We start from the raw sequence: 16,334 nt of genomic DNA, 5'->3' as shown, positions 1-16,334 counted from the left end.
CCATATCACTTTTGAAAACATAGGGGTGCTCCCTGCCTGTTTTTTCACTCCTATCCCCTTAGGGAAGAAGGAACATGAACCAAAATGCAACTGGAAGTTTTCAGCCTAACTGTAGGCAGGAGAGATCAAGAAATGAAATGTAAGGAGACCTCATCCTCTATTTTAGAAACTGAAGCAAGTTCAGACTGATCTCTTCCAGATGAACAGAGAGCTTTTTCCAAAGAAAGTCTTGGCATGATATCATCCAACTGAAAGAATTTTAGAAACTTGGGGTGGGTTTTCAGAAATCTTGGGCTAGACAAGTCTTTCCTGCTGAAGTTGAATGGCAGAGCTTCTGAAGCCAACGGGGAAAATATTCTCAGAATCCCACATAGGAATCGGGAGAAGAAAACTAAGACTAAACAGTCATTGAACTATTTTTTAAAGGAATCATTTTGCCTGTGGCTCCAGATATGTGCAGCAAAAGGCAATTTAATCTCCACAGGACAGTGTAGATCAGAAGTGCAGTCCAGAACAAATGCATGCTGAGGAAGAAATATTCTGCTTACTAGGATTGGGGATTCCTTAAAATTAACTGACGTGGCCTACAACCAGAGACTAATATTCCCAGTAGTTATTTGGGAATTAACACAAAGCACAGGCATGTTCAGTAGTTTATTCTTCCCAGATGTTTATGAGTCCTCTGAAGGTGGTTAATGATGTGTCAGCAGGGATGTGAGAAAACACTATTCAATCAACTAACTTTTCTAAAGCGTAGAGGCCATATCATTCTACCATGCATGGAATCGTGAGTGAAATTATTGTGTTTGCTAGGCTGCGGGCAAAGGGATCACTCACACAATGATCAACTCTTGGGCTATTTGAAAAGCTCATCATCAAGGAGCAGGGCTTTCCTTCCAACTTTCTTTATGCATAAAGTACCTATGACTAACTGAAAGCCTTAGGAGATTCCTGGTGAAGTAGAACAGACCTAAAGCCAAACGGGAACATTCTATACAGACAGTGAAGGGAGGAAGTAATAAGAGATCTCAGTGATCTTTCATTAAAGTCTTGGATTACAGCCTCACTCCACTGTAGCCCTCATGTTTTGTACTCTCCTTGCTTTATATGACTGAGTGCTTAAATGGGGCTTGAACTCTTCCTTTCACCCACTAACACAGCATAATGTTGAAGCAGGGTTTGGAACCTTCTTTACAATAACTGAATTCTCACTTTGGTATTCCAAACATCTCCTCTAATCCAAATTCAGGTAAACTGAATACACTTCCTATCTCAGTTTCCCCATCTGTAAAATGGGGACCACACTTATTTGCTTACCATATAGTGTATGTATGCGCTACAGCTGGGAGCAAACCTCTCAGTGTAGGTAGACAGACTTGCACTAGTAAACCTCAAGTTGGGCGCTTCAAAATAGCATGTGGATGTTGAGCCTCAAGATGATCCATTAGTCTGAGCTCTGGTGGCCAGCCTGAGCCTCTGCCAGGGCTGCAACATCCAAGCTGCTATTTCATGCTAGCGGGGCTTGAGCTAGTAGTGTCTACCTGGGCTGGGAGGCTGGCTCCTAGCTGCAGCTGTTTGAGGATTAAAGTTTGTAATTGTTGTGGAAATATAAAAAGCTACAAGTGCTAAGTATTATCACTATGCAGAAAAACAAAGAAAACTGATTTTAAACAAGAAGTTTATTTAAACAACAAGACGCTTTACTTGAAGGGAAAACTATCTAGGATCAATGTTTTTTGGAGTAATTTACCCTTAGACAGAGATTGCTCTACATGTAACAGCTACGTACAAAAAAGTTATAAAATCGTCCTTGGTTTTACAATGATAAAAGAAAAACATTGAAATTATCCAATCAAACGAAGTATGCAATGTTTTTGTTTGTCAACATTGAGAGCAAAATAACTTACTGGAATATAAAGATAAAAGTTGAAGGAGCATGCCACGATGGAGAAAAGGGGTATTTTCACAGAACCAGTTTTTTCCCCACCCCATCTCCATTCCATGTTGATCAAAACATACCATTGGCCATTTAGTTAAAAAAAATATGCATTGTGTCTGTGCACATACACCAGTTACTTTATGTACAATAGAAGGAAGAGGAAAAAAAAGAGAGAAGAGAAAAAACTATACTGCAGTAGTCAGGATGTGGCTGAACCAAGTCTCATTTTTCTAATTGTGAATGTGTCATCTGTGGGAGCACAGTTCTGGAGAGGAAAGTAGCAGGTTCTCTTTTTAGTAGACTCCTCCTGTCTGCTGCTGGAACACATCAATTGTATCTTCATCCTCCATTTCCAACTGCATCAGAAAGAAATAACTGTTTTCAACTCTGATTAAATATTAGACATATTTGAAATGTTCTTATTTTCACATCTTTGTGTATACCTCTTACCACAACTTAAAATCGGAACAAATTCCCAACTTAATGCATTCACCCTGCTTCCTAGGAACATGAAACTTAAAAAGTGATATAAAGAATGGTGGATAATTGACTATTTAAAATAAAGTAAGATCCATGAGTATACTGATCTGCGCCTCTCTAAGGGCCTCACAGACATTACATTTTAATCTTCTTGCCTGCTCCATCAGACCACTTCATCCCTGCTATTTCCCTTAGAAAACCACCTCTGTCCCACTTCGCGGTTGTTCAAATGCACAGCATCTGAGTGGTTTAATCTACAGTACTAAAGAAAGCAAATTATGGCCAAAGCTCCTACATCCAATAAGTAACAACAACAAAAAAGAAAATCGGATACCAGTTATTAAGTACGAAGAATGTGATGATGATGATAGAAACTGTTTCTAGACACGTTGTATGGTCAAACAAACAAACAAACCAGAGTACTGAACTGCAGGCCATATTACTATAGCAGTCTTTTCTATAATACAAGTCTCACAACTGGAACTCTGGGACCCTTACAGGTATGTTTACACAAAAAAGGCCCATGGGAGCAAGTCTGAGAGATCAGGTTTACAGTACATCAGAGCCGCTGCAGCACTGCTAGTGTAGTTCTAAGGGCCAGATTCTGCATCTATCAGAAGTCCACAGTGTTCGCTGTTTTCAGTAAACTGATTCAGCTTTAACATAGGATGCATGGAGAGGAGTACAAACTGCATATGATTTTAATTCTCAGCATTTCAGGTTCAACCAGAAGTTTAAATTTGAACAGCTAGGATGGCATATTCTTTGAAGCAAAAGTCTGGAAACAACAATCCTATGACAACACTGGCAAAATTGTGAAGTCTCTTATTTACCATGAGATGGCATGCTGAAAGTGTGAACTTTAAACAGCGTGCAATTCAGGGCTAACTGTTTGTATGCAGCTATGCAGAACACTCCCAAAAGACATTCTTGGGCATCACCAATTACTGCCAGAGTGAACCAGCATCCTGCATTATTGGGTCTGATTTTTGCTTTTAAAAACGTACATACTTCTATCAGCCCAACTGCACAACATTTGGTAACATAATATTACTGAGATACAAACAAACTAGAGATACTGGACAATAATTTTCACATTGCAGCATACAATTCTACAATGCAGAACCGTCACCTGCCAGGCCTGTCTATATCCTAACAAATATTAAAATTATTATTTGAAGAACGCCTATACTTCTGCCAGGACCATTAACCCACCACAATCACTGTAATCCATAAAGTAATATCCTTACAGGGCTTAAGATCCATAGAAGCTGTAAATCAACTTATCTGGCACTGTGGTGGTATAAATCTAATGTTCTAGATGCAGAATATAGTGTTATTCTAATTCCCAATAGTTCTGAACTAGTTACTATAGAAGTCTGAAGTTAGAACTTGACCATTGGTATATTACTTAAGCATTAATAGTTACATGGTTGTTTCTCTTTAGCAGTAGTGTTATACGCAACTATTAACTCCTGCAGCAAGCTTTAAATATAAATTTTTACCTGTGCAGGTGTATCTGTTTCATTGATTGGCTGCCCATCGAACCGGAATCTGATTTGCCTCATTGACAAACCCTGGCGCAAAGGGAAATAAGTGACGTGTTAAAACACTGTTGAGTCCTCACTTTGACTTGTAACTGGAGCTATGTTTTGATTATGACCTGCTTTGAATGACAAATTGCTACATGTTTAGTTTCTAAAAAATGCATCATTGTCCCTACTAACTAGACATTAAATAAAGTGTACTAGAAATCCCAAATCACGTCCTGAAGACCAGAAGCCACTGAAAAAACATTTTGTTTACCAGAATTTTAAATAATTCAGTGGGAGAAAAGTTAGAAGTAGCACTTTGGGTGGCAAGTGTCACAAGGGTAATAACATCCCTGCTCAAATGTTATCGCAGCTTGATTTCACTTTTTCTAAAAGCAGCAACATTCTATGACCCCTTTTCTTCACATAGAAAGCCCACATCAATCTGTTAGTCTGAAGTGACTGAATAAATAGCTGATTAATCCTGAATGGTTACTTTTGGAATTAATTTAAACTTCCAGCATCTAATGCTGATATCAAGTCTAACCTCCTTATTGAATTTAAGGGACACACGAGATGAAATTACAGAACCTGGATTATTTAGAACACACACAAGATGAGAACCCAGCAGAATGAACCATTTACAGAGAGCAAATGAAGTTAGGTTTTAAGGGAGCCATCTACCTTCAGAGGGAGACTATCCATAATAGAAATTTCTTAATTAAAATTACCTTATCACTCTCACTAAAATCATTTGGTAACCCTTTCCATCCCCAGAAATACTTTCATTCTCATGTGGGCTGATAGCTAGTTTGTTTTCACTCTAAGTAGTAATCACAACTCTGCATTTCGTTTTCAAAGAGCTTTACAAACTAAACTTAACAGCACCCTTCAGCTGTTCTATCCTCATTCTACACATAGGGAAAGATTACGGGTTGGTCTTCATTTAAAACTTACAGCAGCATCCTGCTTTGAGCAGTGGGTTGGACTAGATGACCTTCTGAGGTCCCTTCCAACCCTGATATTCTATGACTATGTCTGTCAGAGTGTGAAAAAACCAAACCTCTGAGCAACATAGCTATGCTGACAAAACTCCTTGTGTAGATACAATTATGCCAAGAGAAGAGGGCTTCTGTTAGTATAGCTAACATTGTTTGGGGAAGTGATGTTCCTACAATAACCTGTAACTCCTTCGTCAGTGTCCACTATGTCTAGTAGAGCAAACATAGCCCAAATGAGTGAGAAAAGGATACAGTCAATGGCAGAGCTCTGTTGTCTCTGCCTCCCAGTTCTGTCTAGTTTTCCTGTAGGAGTCCTAGACATTCATCAAGATTATTTGTTTTTCAAGTGAGGTTAATGTGGTAGAAGGTGCTGGACTGACAGCCCTGATGAATTAAGTCCTCAGTTAACCCTGGAACAGATATAGGAGAGGAAACAGACATCGGTTTTATTAATTACTTGTTATGAGTGGCTTGTGTTGCCAAGAAAGATGTTTTAGCAAGAATATTCAATTAGTAAAATCTTACCAACTATAGTTCACAATGAAGGAATCTCCCCACGAGGGGAGCATCTCATCGTGAAGGACTGAAATAAGTCTTCAGATTCTGGTATTGTTCATCCATAAGCTCACATAAGTTTAAGATATAAGCCTGTGGCTGACCAAACAGCAAAGTGGCTCCAGAACCCTCTGAACCAAATTCCTTTGTGCAGCAAACTCCAGTGTCAAAGGACAGAGTGCTACATATAGGCAGCCTACTCAGCCCTTGGGATGAAGTAGCTGGTGTTGCTGACCTCTTTAGGAAATTATGTGTAGTTACTAAAATAGAGTATTTGAGGGGAAGGACTAACAAGAGGTGGAAACTGGAGGCTCCTCCCAAGAGGGAAAGCACATACTACTTTCTCTGATGTTGTGGATCTTATACGTTGCATTCTGAAAATGTTAAGTTATTTTGTAGTGGTTCCTGACAATTTTGTACTGGTCCCAAGTGAGACTTAACAGAAAAGTGCACATTTGAGAACTCCAATCTTACAAAGATATGGATTTTTCTGCACTTCAGTATATTGGAACAATTTCCAGTAATACATTCTTCCCAGAAACAATGATGCTCAATAGTCTTGATCTTCTGAACCTATAATTGAAGACTATTATATACGACTTCCACTCTTTAAAGTTATCTAGTCCTCTGCATTGACTAGTTTTTGTGTTTCCCCAATATGTAAGAGTTTTTTTGCTTCCACTTTATGTTTCTTAGCCAAAATTTTCAAGTTTGGAGTCTACAGATAGGCACATAAGTTTTGATTTTTAGAAGTGCTAAGCATTCACAATCCTCAATGACTTCAAATGGAAGTTGTGGGATCTATGAAAGCACCTATGAAAAATCTGCCCACCTGTTTAGACATTTAAATGGGTATTTATTTTTAAGTCTTCAAGTTTGAAAATCATTACCCTTGACTTGTGAACCTTTAAAAATAGTTGCTTACCTCATTTCCTATTTTAAAACAGGATTTTGGATGTTAGTTTATTCAAAATCTGGCTTCTGCTCATTGCAAAAATTGCCTAAATCCTAGTACTCATCCTGCCTCAGAGCGAGGGATGGGATAGATGACGTCTTAAGGTTCCTTCCAGCCCTAAATTTCTAGGATTCTGATGGATTTTTTTTTCTACGGGAAAGCCAGAGTTTCTTGCATGAATTTTAATTAAAGAAATATAAACTCAGCAGGCATTTTATACTAACTAATTTGGATATGAATGATACTTTCCAGACATAATTAATACTATCTTTCATCCAGAATTCTCAACACACTTTACAGCAGTTTGATATACCTCACAACACACCATGAAGGAGGCGATATCCATATTTTACAATGGGGAAAACTGAGGTCAGATAACTTACCTAAGATAACAATAAGCCATTGACAGGGCTAGAAAAAAAAGACAGACTCAACCATTCACTAATTTATCCTCATAACACCTAGTAGGGTAAGGAAGGTGTATGGACTGCACGCCTTCCCTTACATACTGAGACAGGGTGCTTATAGTGCAGTAGTATTCCTAAGTGAAAGTATGCACCATTCAAAATTATCTCTGATTCTGACTGTCAAGTGCAGTTGTCACTCAAACCAAATCCACTCTCACCATTAAGCAAGTCTGCTGAACTCATCCTCTATATACCTAGGTTTCCTGAGGCTCCCAAGATTAGCTTAAATCCAGACATGGAGAAAAATACATTATAAGCACCTTTGTTCATATGTTATACTTTGAAATCATACAATTAAAGGAGAATAATTTAAATAAGACAATAGCTTTCATTTGATCTTATAGTATAAATCCTTGAAATAATCCCAATTTAGCATGAGAATGACAGAATTGCTAGTTTTAGGCCTGGCCTACACAGTATCAATGTATCTATTTCGGGCAGGTGTCTGATTTTTACTGAAATTGTTATACTGGCACAGCATGCAATGTGAATAGAGTTAGAAGTATAAAGGTGTTAAAGCAGTACAGCTCGTGTGTGCAAGATTAAGTTAATGTTGAAAACAAGCCTTTTAGAGAAGGGACTTTTAAAAAAATACATCCATGAGAAACTTCTGGACAAAGTGTCACAGACAACTTCTTCCACAACTATGGCAAAGAGAAAAAATTTATTTTTGTATATATAAATATAAAAAAAAGCTCTAGACATTCAACTAAAAAATAATAGCTTCTCTAGCGTCATTCTTATTTCTGCAACCACTGTTTGAAAACGTCTTTCTTCCAATATCTTTTTGCAAGTTAGAAGAAGGCTCAGTTGTTTGCATGGTATCAGAAGACTTGTTTACTCAGATGAGTTACTTAATCCACTAGACAACTAATTCACTAGAGCAGAGGTTCTCAAACAGTGGTCCACGAGCTCCAGTCAGGTGGCCCGCAGATAGTTCCCTCTAAGGTGTGTGCCTGGGCGGCGGTACATGAATGAAGGGCCACCCACCTAATTAGGTGCCTGGACTCTGGAGAAGATGCACATGCAGGGTGAGGTGGTGGCCTTGGGGGGGAATAGCGGGTAGGCAGGAGGGGGAAGTGGTGTGAGAAGAGGGGGTAGGGGGAATTTTGGATGTGCAGGGCTGCAGTGGACAGAGGTGGAGGCAACTTTCCCCAGCTCCAGGGCTGCAGCTGCCGGGAGAGAGATTTCCTCTTTCCCAGCCCCAGCTCAAGGGCTGCCACGGCAGGGCAGAAAGGGCACATCCATCACATTAAAAAGGTAAGACTGCTGATATTAAAATATGAGTTGTGTGCTTTTATTTGTATAACAAAAAATGTTTATTAATTTTTTTTTATATAATGCTTTTATCCAAAGCACTTTACAATAGTTAGCTAATGGTACAAACAACATTTGGAAAGATCATTAAGTGGTCTGCTGAAACCCTCAGCAATTTTCAAGTAGTCCACCAAAAAAAAAAAAAGTTTGAGAACCGCTGCACCAGAGAAAATGAATCGGAAAATGTGGACTTCATGATCACTCAGCCCACCCTCATACAATTTTACATTTCAAAGAAATCTATGACCAGCCATTGGCACTTTCCATCTCAGTACAGTAAAACTAAGGCCATAAATCAGAAGTCTCAGATAATAAGATCAAGAACGAACAAACAAACAACTGTTATAAAAGTTATCATTATTACTGTTCAACTGCCTAGCCACACTTCCTTCTACCACACCCTCTCCATGTTTTGGGAGATAGCAATATTAAAGCTGCCTTCCAATAAGAGGAGGCTGTAAAGGAGACTTTATAAAGATAATTTAACTTTATTTTAACCATTTCTTGAAAACTTTCTCCCAGTCTATTTAGCAACAGACCATTGAAGCAGTACATAATCTGCAACATGATGAGTTTTCTTAAATATGCAATACTGTTATAAGACATTTACTGTCCTCATCCACCTTAATGAAGATGACCCCTCTTATGGGCATTGCTTCCTTTAGTGTTCACACAAGCACCTCACCTGTCGTTCACAATAGGCTTTCATTAGTTTATTAAGTGGCGTGTGCCTCTTAATCTTAAACTGCACCACAGACCCATCTTGCCCTGCCACCTTCAGATTAATGTGGTCATTGTTTTCAGTCTTCACTCCTTCCTGTTGAGGAGAAAAGAAAGAAAGGAGAGATATGATTTAAAAAAAAGTATGAAATAAGTTAACATTTTACCATGTGGCAACAGGCCATTACAGAGGAGCAAAAGTACTCTACAAGCATCACACTTATGAAATAATGTTAGTGTCTTTCAATTTTTCTAGTATGAAATTCTTCCTAATTCGGAAAAGCAAAAACCCAACAGTATTGAAATTAACAAATTCTGTCAAGATCTACTGAAATTAATTAGTACAAACAATGGTGATGGAAGATAAACCTGAAAGGAAGACAGACACATGCTAGATGTTTAACTGCAAAAATTATTCAAAGCTAATGAAATAAGAATATTGTTGTCACGTGCTTGTATACAACAGTACATTTTATCCTTTTAAAGAAAATTAAATTTACATTTACGATTGTAATCTCAAATATCCTATAAAAATCTCTCACACTTTATTTAAATGTAGCCAGTGAAGCTATTTCTGCAATTTACAGATTACAGGAAAGTTAAACTTAAACTTCATTACCACAGCTCTCAAAAGGAAACAAGTTCAGACCCTGCATCTTGTTAGACTTCCACGAGAGTCCTTTAAAGTGATTAAGTCCCGAAACTAGCAGCTTTACCCCTTTTTAAACAAGTAGAAATAAACAATTTAAACCTTCCACTTCAATAAAAACATTACACACAACTAATGCAAAAACTATTTTAGATATTTTATTTTCATACACTGATAGATTCTAAAGGCCAGAGGGGTCCATTGTGGTCATCTAGTTTGGCCTCCACAGGCCACAGAATTTCCCCAAAAACAATTGCTAGAGTTTATCTTTTAGAAAAAACTCCCAATCTTGAGTTAACAATTGTCAATGATGGAGAATCCACCATGACCCTTGGTAATTTGTTTCAATGGTTAATTACTCTCAGTTAAAAATGTATGCCTTATTTCCAAATAATTTGGGGGTGGAATGGGGAGAGCACTCTTTAATACCTGGAAGATAAAAAGCTACCCAGTGCAATAACACAACACTAGTCAGTTCAAACTAAGCATCTGTCCTTCGGCTATAGACAGCTCTGAGGCCTTTGCCTTTAATAAAAAGGCAATATAAGAGACACTGATCACAGGGAGCTGTGTCCCAGCTTCTCCTCACTGTTAGGCCAGGTCCTCCCAAATCCAGCCTCGCATAAGATTTCAGAAGACAACAATGTGCAAACGGCAGGGGGGGACGACAGGTCTGCATGTGACAGATACTCCAGCAAAAAACAAAAAAAGGGGGAAGGGGGGGGCGAGAAGAGAGAAAGAACCACAACCTGCTGCCTAGGGACAGCCACACTCGGAGCCCCGCAGGGGAAGGAATATGGGTCCTTTAAATGGGAGAGGCTTTTTGGCGCCTTCAAACTCCATTTAAAACGAAAACCCAGCAGCAAGGACTCACAGGCTGCTCCCCTCCCCCGCGCTAGGGCGCTCAGAGCCTCAGGAGACCCACCCAGGGCAGGGGGCGCTGGGCAGCAGGAGGCACAAGAGAGCGGGGCTGGGAGCGCCGCGCTATTTCAGGGTCCCTCCTCCCCAGGGGAGGCCAGGGCCGGGCTGGGCTGCCCCGCTATCGGAGGGGGAGGGCTGGGAACTGGCTCAGCTCAGGGTAGGCGAGGGATGCTGCAGCCCTCCTCCCCCTCCAAAGCCAGGCCCGGGCCCACATGGGCCGGGGGGTGGGGCGCAGAGCCAGCCCCTCGGGGAGGCGGGCGCCGCAGCCGCGCTTGGGCCTGCGGAGGAAGCACAGCTCCGGTTCGCCCCGCCGCGGCCCCCAGGGAGTCTCCTGGAACGGAGCCAGGTCCTCCAGCGGGACCGGGGCGGGCGGCCCTGCGGGGGCCGGAAAACGGAGCGCGAAGGCGGCCGGGCCTGGTGCGCAGGGGGGAGGAAAATGGCGCGCAGAGCCGGCGCGGCAGAGTCGGGGCTGTTCCCCTGCTAGGCCAGGCCCGGGCCTGGCCTCTCCTTGCCCCCGCCCGGGGGTTCCTCCCTCACCTTGGGCTTTTCGTCGGCCATGGCAAGGCAGCAGGGTCCGGGCTGCTCCGAGCGCTTCACAAAGGGGGGAGAAAGACCGAGCGAGGCGAAGAGAGACAGAGGGGGAGGCTGGGGTGAGCGCGCACGCACTGCCGCGGGACCGCGCTTTGCCCTGCGTGCGCGCGCCCGTGCCGCCCCCCAGCCCAGGCCCCATTGGGTCCGGCCGCCGGGAGCGCGCTGATCCGTTACATAACACGGCCGAGAGAAGGAGCGTGCGCGCGCACGGGAATCTCCCAGCCTTGCGTGCGCGTCCCCCACCCCGCCGGGCGCAATGGGCTGTGCCGTGCCCGTGCGGCGTGTATTGTCCTCTCAAAATGGCCGCCGGTCTGCGGCTGCGGCCTCCATTTGCCCAGGTGCCCCACTACACATCCCTCTGCCCTCCCGTAGCAGCCTTCCTCAGCTTTGGGCACTGTGCATGTCTGGGCCCAGGTGGGCCCCCCTGAACTCCCCTAGATACATGCCTAGGGGGCCCCTAAGCAGGCCCTTCTGGGCCCCAGACCTGACAAGTCACTCCAAGGCTCACCGCCTCCCCTCAGATACTGCCCCTTCTCGGCCAACATGCAGCCCCTGCTTCCAGTGTATCCCCAGCTGGCATCCTAGCCCCATTTCTACTGTGGCCCATACTCCCTTATGCAGCCCCTTTTGCACAGCACAGTGTAGGCGCTCAATTCTCCACCCTCCCCTATCTTTGCTGCACAGTCCTCTATATGCCCCCTTGTAAACCTCAGACCATTCTGCCCTTCAGGTACACCTGCATCTTCATATAGGTATGTACACCCTTACCTGCACTTTCTTATATGCCACACTGTTGCCACATCTGGAGCACCGCACAGCCCCTGGCCTTTGGAGATATCACCCCCTAGCCACCTCCTTGTGCCTCTTCCATATAACTCACTTAAGCCTTGTCTACACTAAAACACTACAACTGCACCTGCTATAATCCTCTTCTCCAGGAGCCAGTAACACATAACAGAAGAATTCTTCCATCAAACTGGTGCTGGCTACAGGCAGGGTTAGCTACATTTCTCAAGAGGTGTGGATTTTTCACACCCGAGAGACAGCTATACCAATGTAAAATCCTAATGTAGACCAGGCCTTGTATGCCACTTTGTGGTTGTAATGCTATCATCCTTCCCATTTACTCCTATATTATTCCCCCACACTCACACAGTATTACCACCTGGGGCAGCAAAGTCCCTACATAGTATGAGTACACTGATCCTCTTCAAACCTTCTAGTCCAATGATTCTTACACTTTTTTTTCACAAACCACTTGAAAATTGCTGAGGGTCTCAGCAGACCACTTAATGATCTTTCCAAATGTTGTTTGCACCGTTAGCTAATTATTGTAAAGTGCTTTGGATAAAAGTGCTATATTAAAAAAAATCAACTTTTTTTGTTCTACAAATAAAAGCACACAACTCATATTTTAATATTAGTAGTCTTACCTTTCTAATGCGATGGATGTTCCCTCTCCCCCCTGCTGCGGCAGCCCTGAGCTGAGGCTGGGAAGGAGAGGGCGTGTCTCTTCCCCGCCACAATGCTGAGTCTGGGAAGGAGGGCTGTCTCTCCCCGGCAGCCAGTCCTGGAGCTGGGGAAAGTCGCCTCTTTCTCTGGCCGCTACAGCCTTGCACATCCTAAATTCTCCCCACCCCCTCTTCTCACCCCACTGCCCGTTACTGCCCCCCAAGGTCACCACCTCACCTTACATGTGCATCTTCTCCGAGGTCCAGGCACTTAATTAGTGCTGCCACACCTGCATGCCTCCACTAATTAGGTGAGTGACCCTTCATTCTCTCATGTGCGGCCACCCAGACACAAATGTGAGGGGGAACTATCCACGGACCACCTGAATGGAACTTGCAGACCACTGGTGGTCTGCTGACAATGTTTGAGAACCTCTGCTCTAGTCTCACCCTATCCCATTGCTAGTGAAGGGTTCAATACATTATATAAAATGTTTATAAGGAGCTAGCTCAATTGTGAAGGACAGAACTCTCCCACATGAAGGAATTCTGTGCTGGCTTTCCTCTCAAGAAATTGTGGGCATAGATCAAATTTGGTGAGGTTAATTCTTTCAAATTTAGTAGCTGCCACTAAAGTCATGGGGCCTGTCCTGCCTGTACACCCAAGGCAGAATCTGACTCAATTTCAAAGACTTTGTTTTGCAGATCCTTGAACTGGGGAAGAATATATGATACTTGGCTAAATCACTTGATAACAGATATATTGGGACTAATGCAAAGTATTCTGTTGTGAATCCTATTGATTATTTGACCCTTTCAAGTCACTGCTGCCATGTTTAAAAATATCCAGGGATATTCAGGTGTTTCATATCCAGCTACACATCAGAGAACCAATGATACCTCAGTATATTTTGCTGGATCCAAAGGGTTCACAGTGACTGTTGTCACACATGCCATATGGAAATTCATCCAAGAATTTATCGAGGTGATGGGGGACACCCATGGCATTGATGTTAGCACGTGTGAGACCTTCAGCTGATAGTCTCAGGCTGTTGGATAGGTTCCATCAAAGCTGTTCTGGAGTCTTTACAGTTTAGGTATTGCTAATGCAACTGTTTTCATCATATCCAGCTGTTTTCAACACATACTTGGGCTATGAAGCAAAAAACAAAACGTGTACTTTTTAATTCATAAAGTTTACGGGAGGTGCATTTTAGAAGCAGATACTGACAAAAATTGCACAGACTAAACATTAAAAGTTGTGTAATGTCAAATAAGAGAACTCTGATTCACGAGCAAAACTCAACCTTGCTTTCAGATTTTCCCAGTATTCTTTCACCACGGATGCTGCTCCCCTTTTTCCTTGTCTTTTGCCATGGATTTTTCTTCCCTAATATTAGTCCCTTCTCAAAGCCCATCTAACTTAGCCTTACACAAGGTTGGCTGGAAACTGAATCCTCACACCCACTTGTCACCAGTTGTCTAGAAATTGAATCTTCACACTGACCTGGGTCCAAGAGTTTGAGGTCATCACAGAGCGTCAGATCTACAAGAGGGACGTGGCCTATTGATTCACATACTATGTGGATTGACCAACCACTACCTGCATTCAGTGAAGGGAACATAAATTTGTCTTATGGAGCTGCATTATAGCCTGGCCTCCCATGCACTATAACATTTCCACTCTATATCACAGCACTAATAGTTGGAATCTAATGTCATACCATGCAACTGTCTGGTCTCAACATTCTATCCCTTTCCATGTTCAAGAAGCCCAACATGGTGCCTCCATAACATGATTATAACATGGCTTGGATACAAACACAGGAAAGACCAAACTGTATTTGAACACTACCAATGTACTATTCAGGCTGTAACCTGCTGTGGAACACTGCATTCAGTTCTGGGCAACACATTCTATCAGAAAGATACTGGCTAACTGCAGGGCATCAGAGGTTGAATTGGGAAGGGAACGGAAGTGAGACACTCTTCCAAGCCGTATCTGCTTGAGGCACAAACACTCCACTCACAATAGATAGAACAGTTATTGTAGGAAGATCTGCCCATTACGTGTTTTGATCAGAAGTTAGTTAATCTTTTTTGTTCCTTGTTTGTATATAGCAACAAGCACAATGGGATCCTGGTCCATGACTGGGGCTCTTGGGGTGGTGGTGGTCTACAATACAAATAAACAAAATAATCCTTATGCTTCAGTCTATACTCTATTGAGATGATGAGGAAGTTCCTATCTCAACTACTGTTCCACGCTTTCTGTCAAATAGTCAACAGTCTGAAGATTATCTTAGTAATCAAGCACACCAGACTCATAGGGTTTTTTGTTTTTTATTAAACAAAAGATTAGATTCTGGAACACAAGATGACCAGGTCTACAAAAGGTACAGTTCGCAAAGATGCTACAAGCTGATGCAATTCAACTGCGAGAGAGAGTTGAGTTTCAGGATGCCAGAAGGGTTAACATGCAAGGAATAATTTAGAGATAAAAGGGAAGGCATAATAAGAGTCCACAAATTCTCAGAGGATACCAACACTAAGGAGGGAACAGAATTCTTTAGTGATGTACAAAACTGTATCTACCATAGAACCTCTATGAACAGAAATTCCTTGCCTGAATAAAAAGAGCAGAGCAGTAGAATACTACCAACCACCTGACCAAGATGGTGATGATGTGACTGAAATACGCAGGGAGATTAGAGAGGCTACAAAAACAAAAAACTCAGTAATAGGAGATTTCAGCTATCCCTATATTGACTAGGTACGTGTCACCTCAGGACCGGCTGCAGAGATAAAATTTCTAGACTATATTAATGACTGCTTCTTGGAAGAGCTAGTTCTAGAACCCACAAGGGAGAGGCAATTCTTGATTTGTCCTAAGTAGAGCATAGGATCTAATCCAAGAGGTGAATATAACTGAACCACCCAGCAATAGCAACCATAATACAATTAAATTTAACATTCTTGTAGAGGGGGAATACCAAATAAACCCACCACAGTAGACTTTTACTTCAAAACGGGGAACTACACAAAAATGAGTAAGCTAGTTAAATAGGAATTAAAAGGAACAGTCATGTGAGTGAAATGCCTACAAGACACATGGAAACTATTTAAAACCACCACAATAAAAGATCAAACTAAAGGAATACCGAGATTTACCTGTAATCTAGATTTTTGGAGCCCAGGATGAATTTGCAATGTTGGTAATTATTAAAAATAATATGTACTTGTAAATTAATCCGATTTGACCTAGAAGTCAGAGACAGTAAGTGAGTCATCACAATGATATTTTTACAGGGTCACATTTCGGATGGAACCACACTTTAATGCTTCATGTGATTAGCCAACGTTCAGCCATATTAACTTTTTAATAAGGAAATTTGAAACACTAAATAGAGACCTCTTCACAACCAGATCTCAGGATCTCTATGCCATCCTCAGTTTCCCTGACCCCTCAGCTGCTTTTGACACAGTCTACCCTGCCTTCCTCCTCCAAATCTTCTCTTCCTACCTCTGTGGTTGTACCTTCAGTGGCCCCTCTTACCAACCAGAGGTACAACTTACCTCTGTGGTTGTACCTTCAGTGGCCCCTGCTCCCCTAACTCCTCCCTACTCCCCATTTGGACAACAGTTTTCATGTTCCCTTCTCTTTATACTCTTTGGGTGACCTCTTCTACCCATACAGCTCCAATTATATCGATGACTTGAAATTCTATCCTTCCATTTCTGACCTGACTCCCTCAA

At 42.1% G+C, this 16,334-nt stretch overlaps 1 protein-coding gene across 1 annotated transcript; it reads right to left on the bottom strand.

Moving 5' to 3' along the window:
- Positions 1-1,661: 1,661 nt before the first annotated feature.
- Positions 1,662-11,261, bottom strand: SUMO2 (small ubiquitin like modifier 2). Its single transcript, XM_030535001.1, has 4 exons — positions 11,074-11,261; positions 8,932-9,063; positions 3,925-3,996; positions 1,662-2,295 (listed from the first exon to the last, which is right to left on the bottom strand). Exons 1-4 carry the CDS (start codon positions 11,092-11,094, stop codon positions 2,233-2,235), a joined length of 288 nt encoding a protein of 95 aa, XP_030390861.1. The 5' UTR covers positions 11,095-11,261; the 3' UTR covers positions 1,662-2,232.
- Positions 11,262-16,334: the final 5,073 nt, after the last annotated feature.

The sequence above is a fragment of the Gopherus evgoodei genome, chromosome 15 (genome assembly GCF_007399415.2).
Source record: "Gopherus evgoodei ecotype Sinaloan lineage chromosome 15, rGopEvg1_v1.p, whole genome shotgun sequence".
In the NCBI taxonomy this organism is placed as follows: domain Eukaryota; kingdom Metazoa; phylum Chordata; order Testudines; family Testudinidae; genus Gopherus; species Gopherus evgoodei.
Note: the sequence above shows the minus strand (reverse complement) of the source record. Positions and strands in the feature narration are given on the sequence as shown.

What these genes read in the sequence shown, in the direction of transcription:
- SUMO2 (XM_030535001.1), bottom strand. Translation starts at nt 11,094, where the DNA reads ATGGCCGACGAAAAGCCCAAG. An exon ending in AAGCCTATTGTGAACGACAG is followed by an intron (nt 3,997 to 8,931) that starts GTGAGGTGCTTG and finishes CCTTTGCGCCAG; the next exon opens with GGTTTGTCAATGAGGCAAAT. An exon ending in AAACAGATACACCTGCACAG is followed by an intron (nt 2,296 to 3,924) that starts GTAAAAATTTAT and finishes TTTCTGATGCAG; the next exon opens with TTGGAAATGGAGGATGAAGA.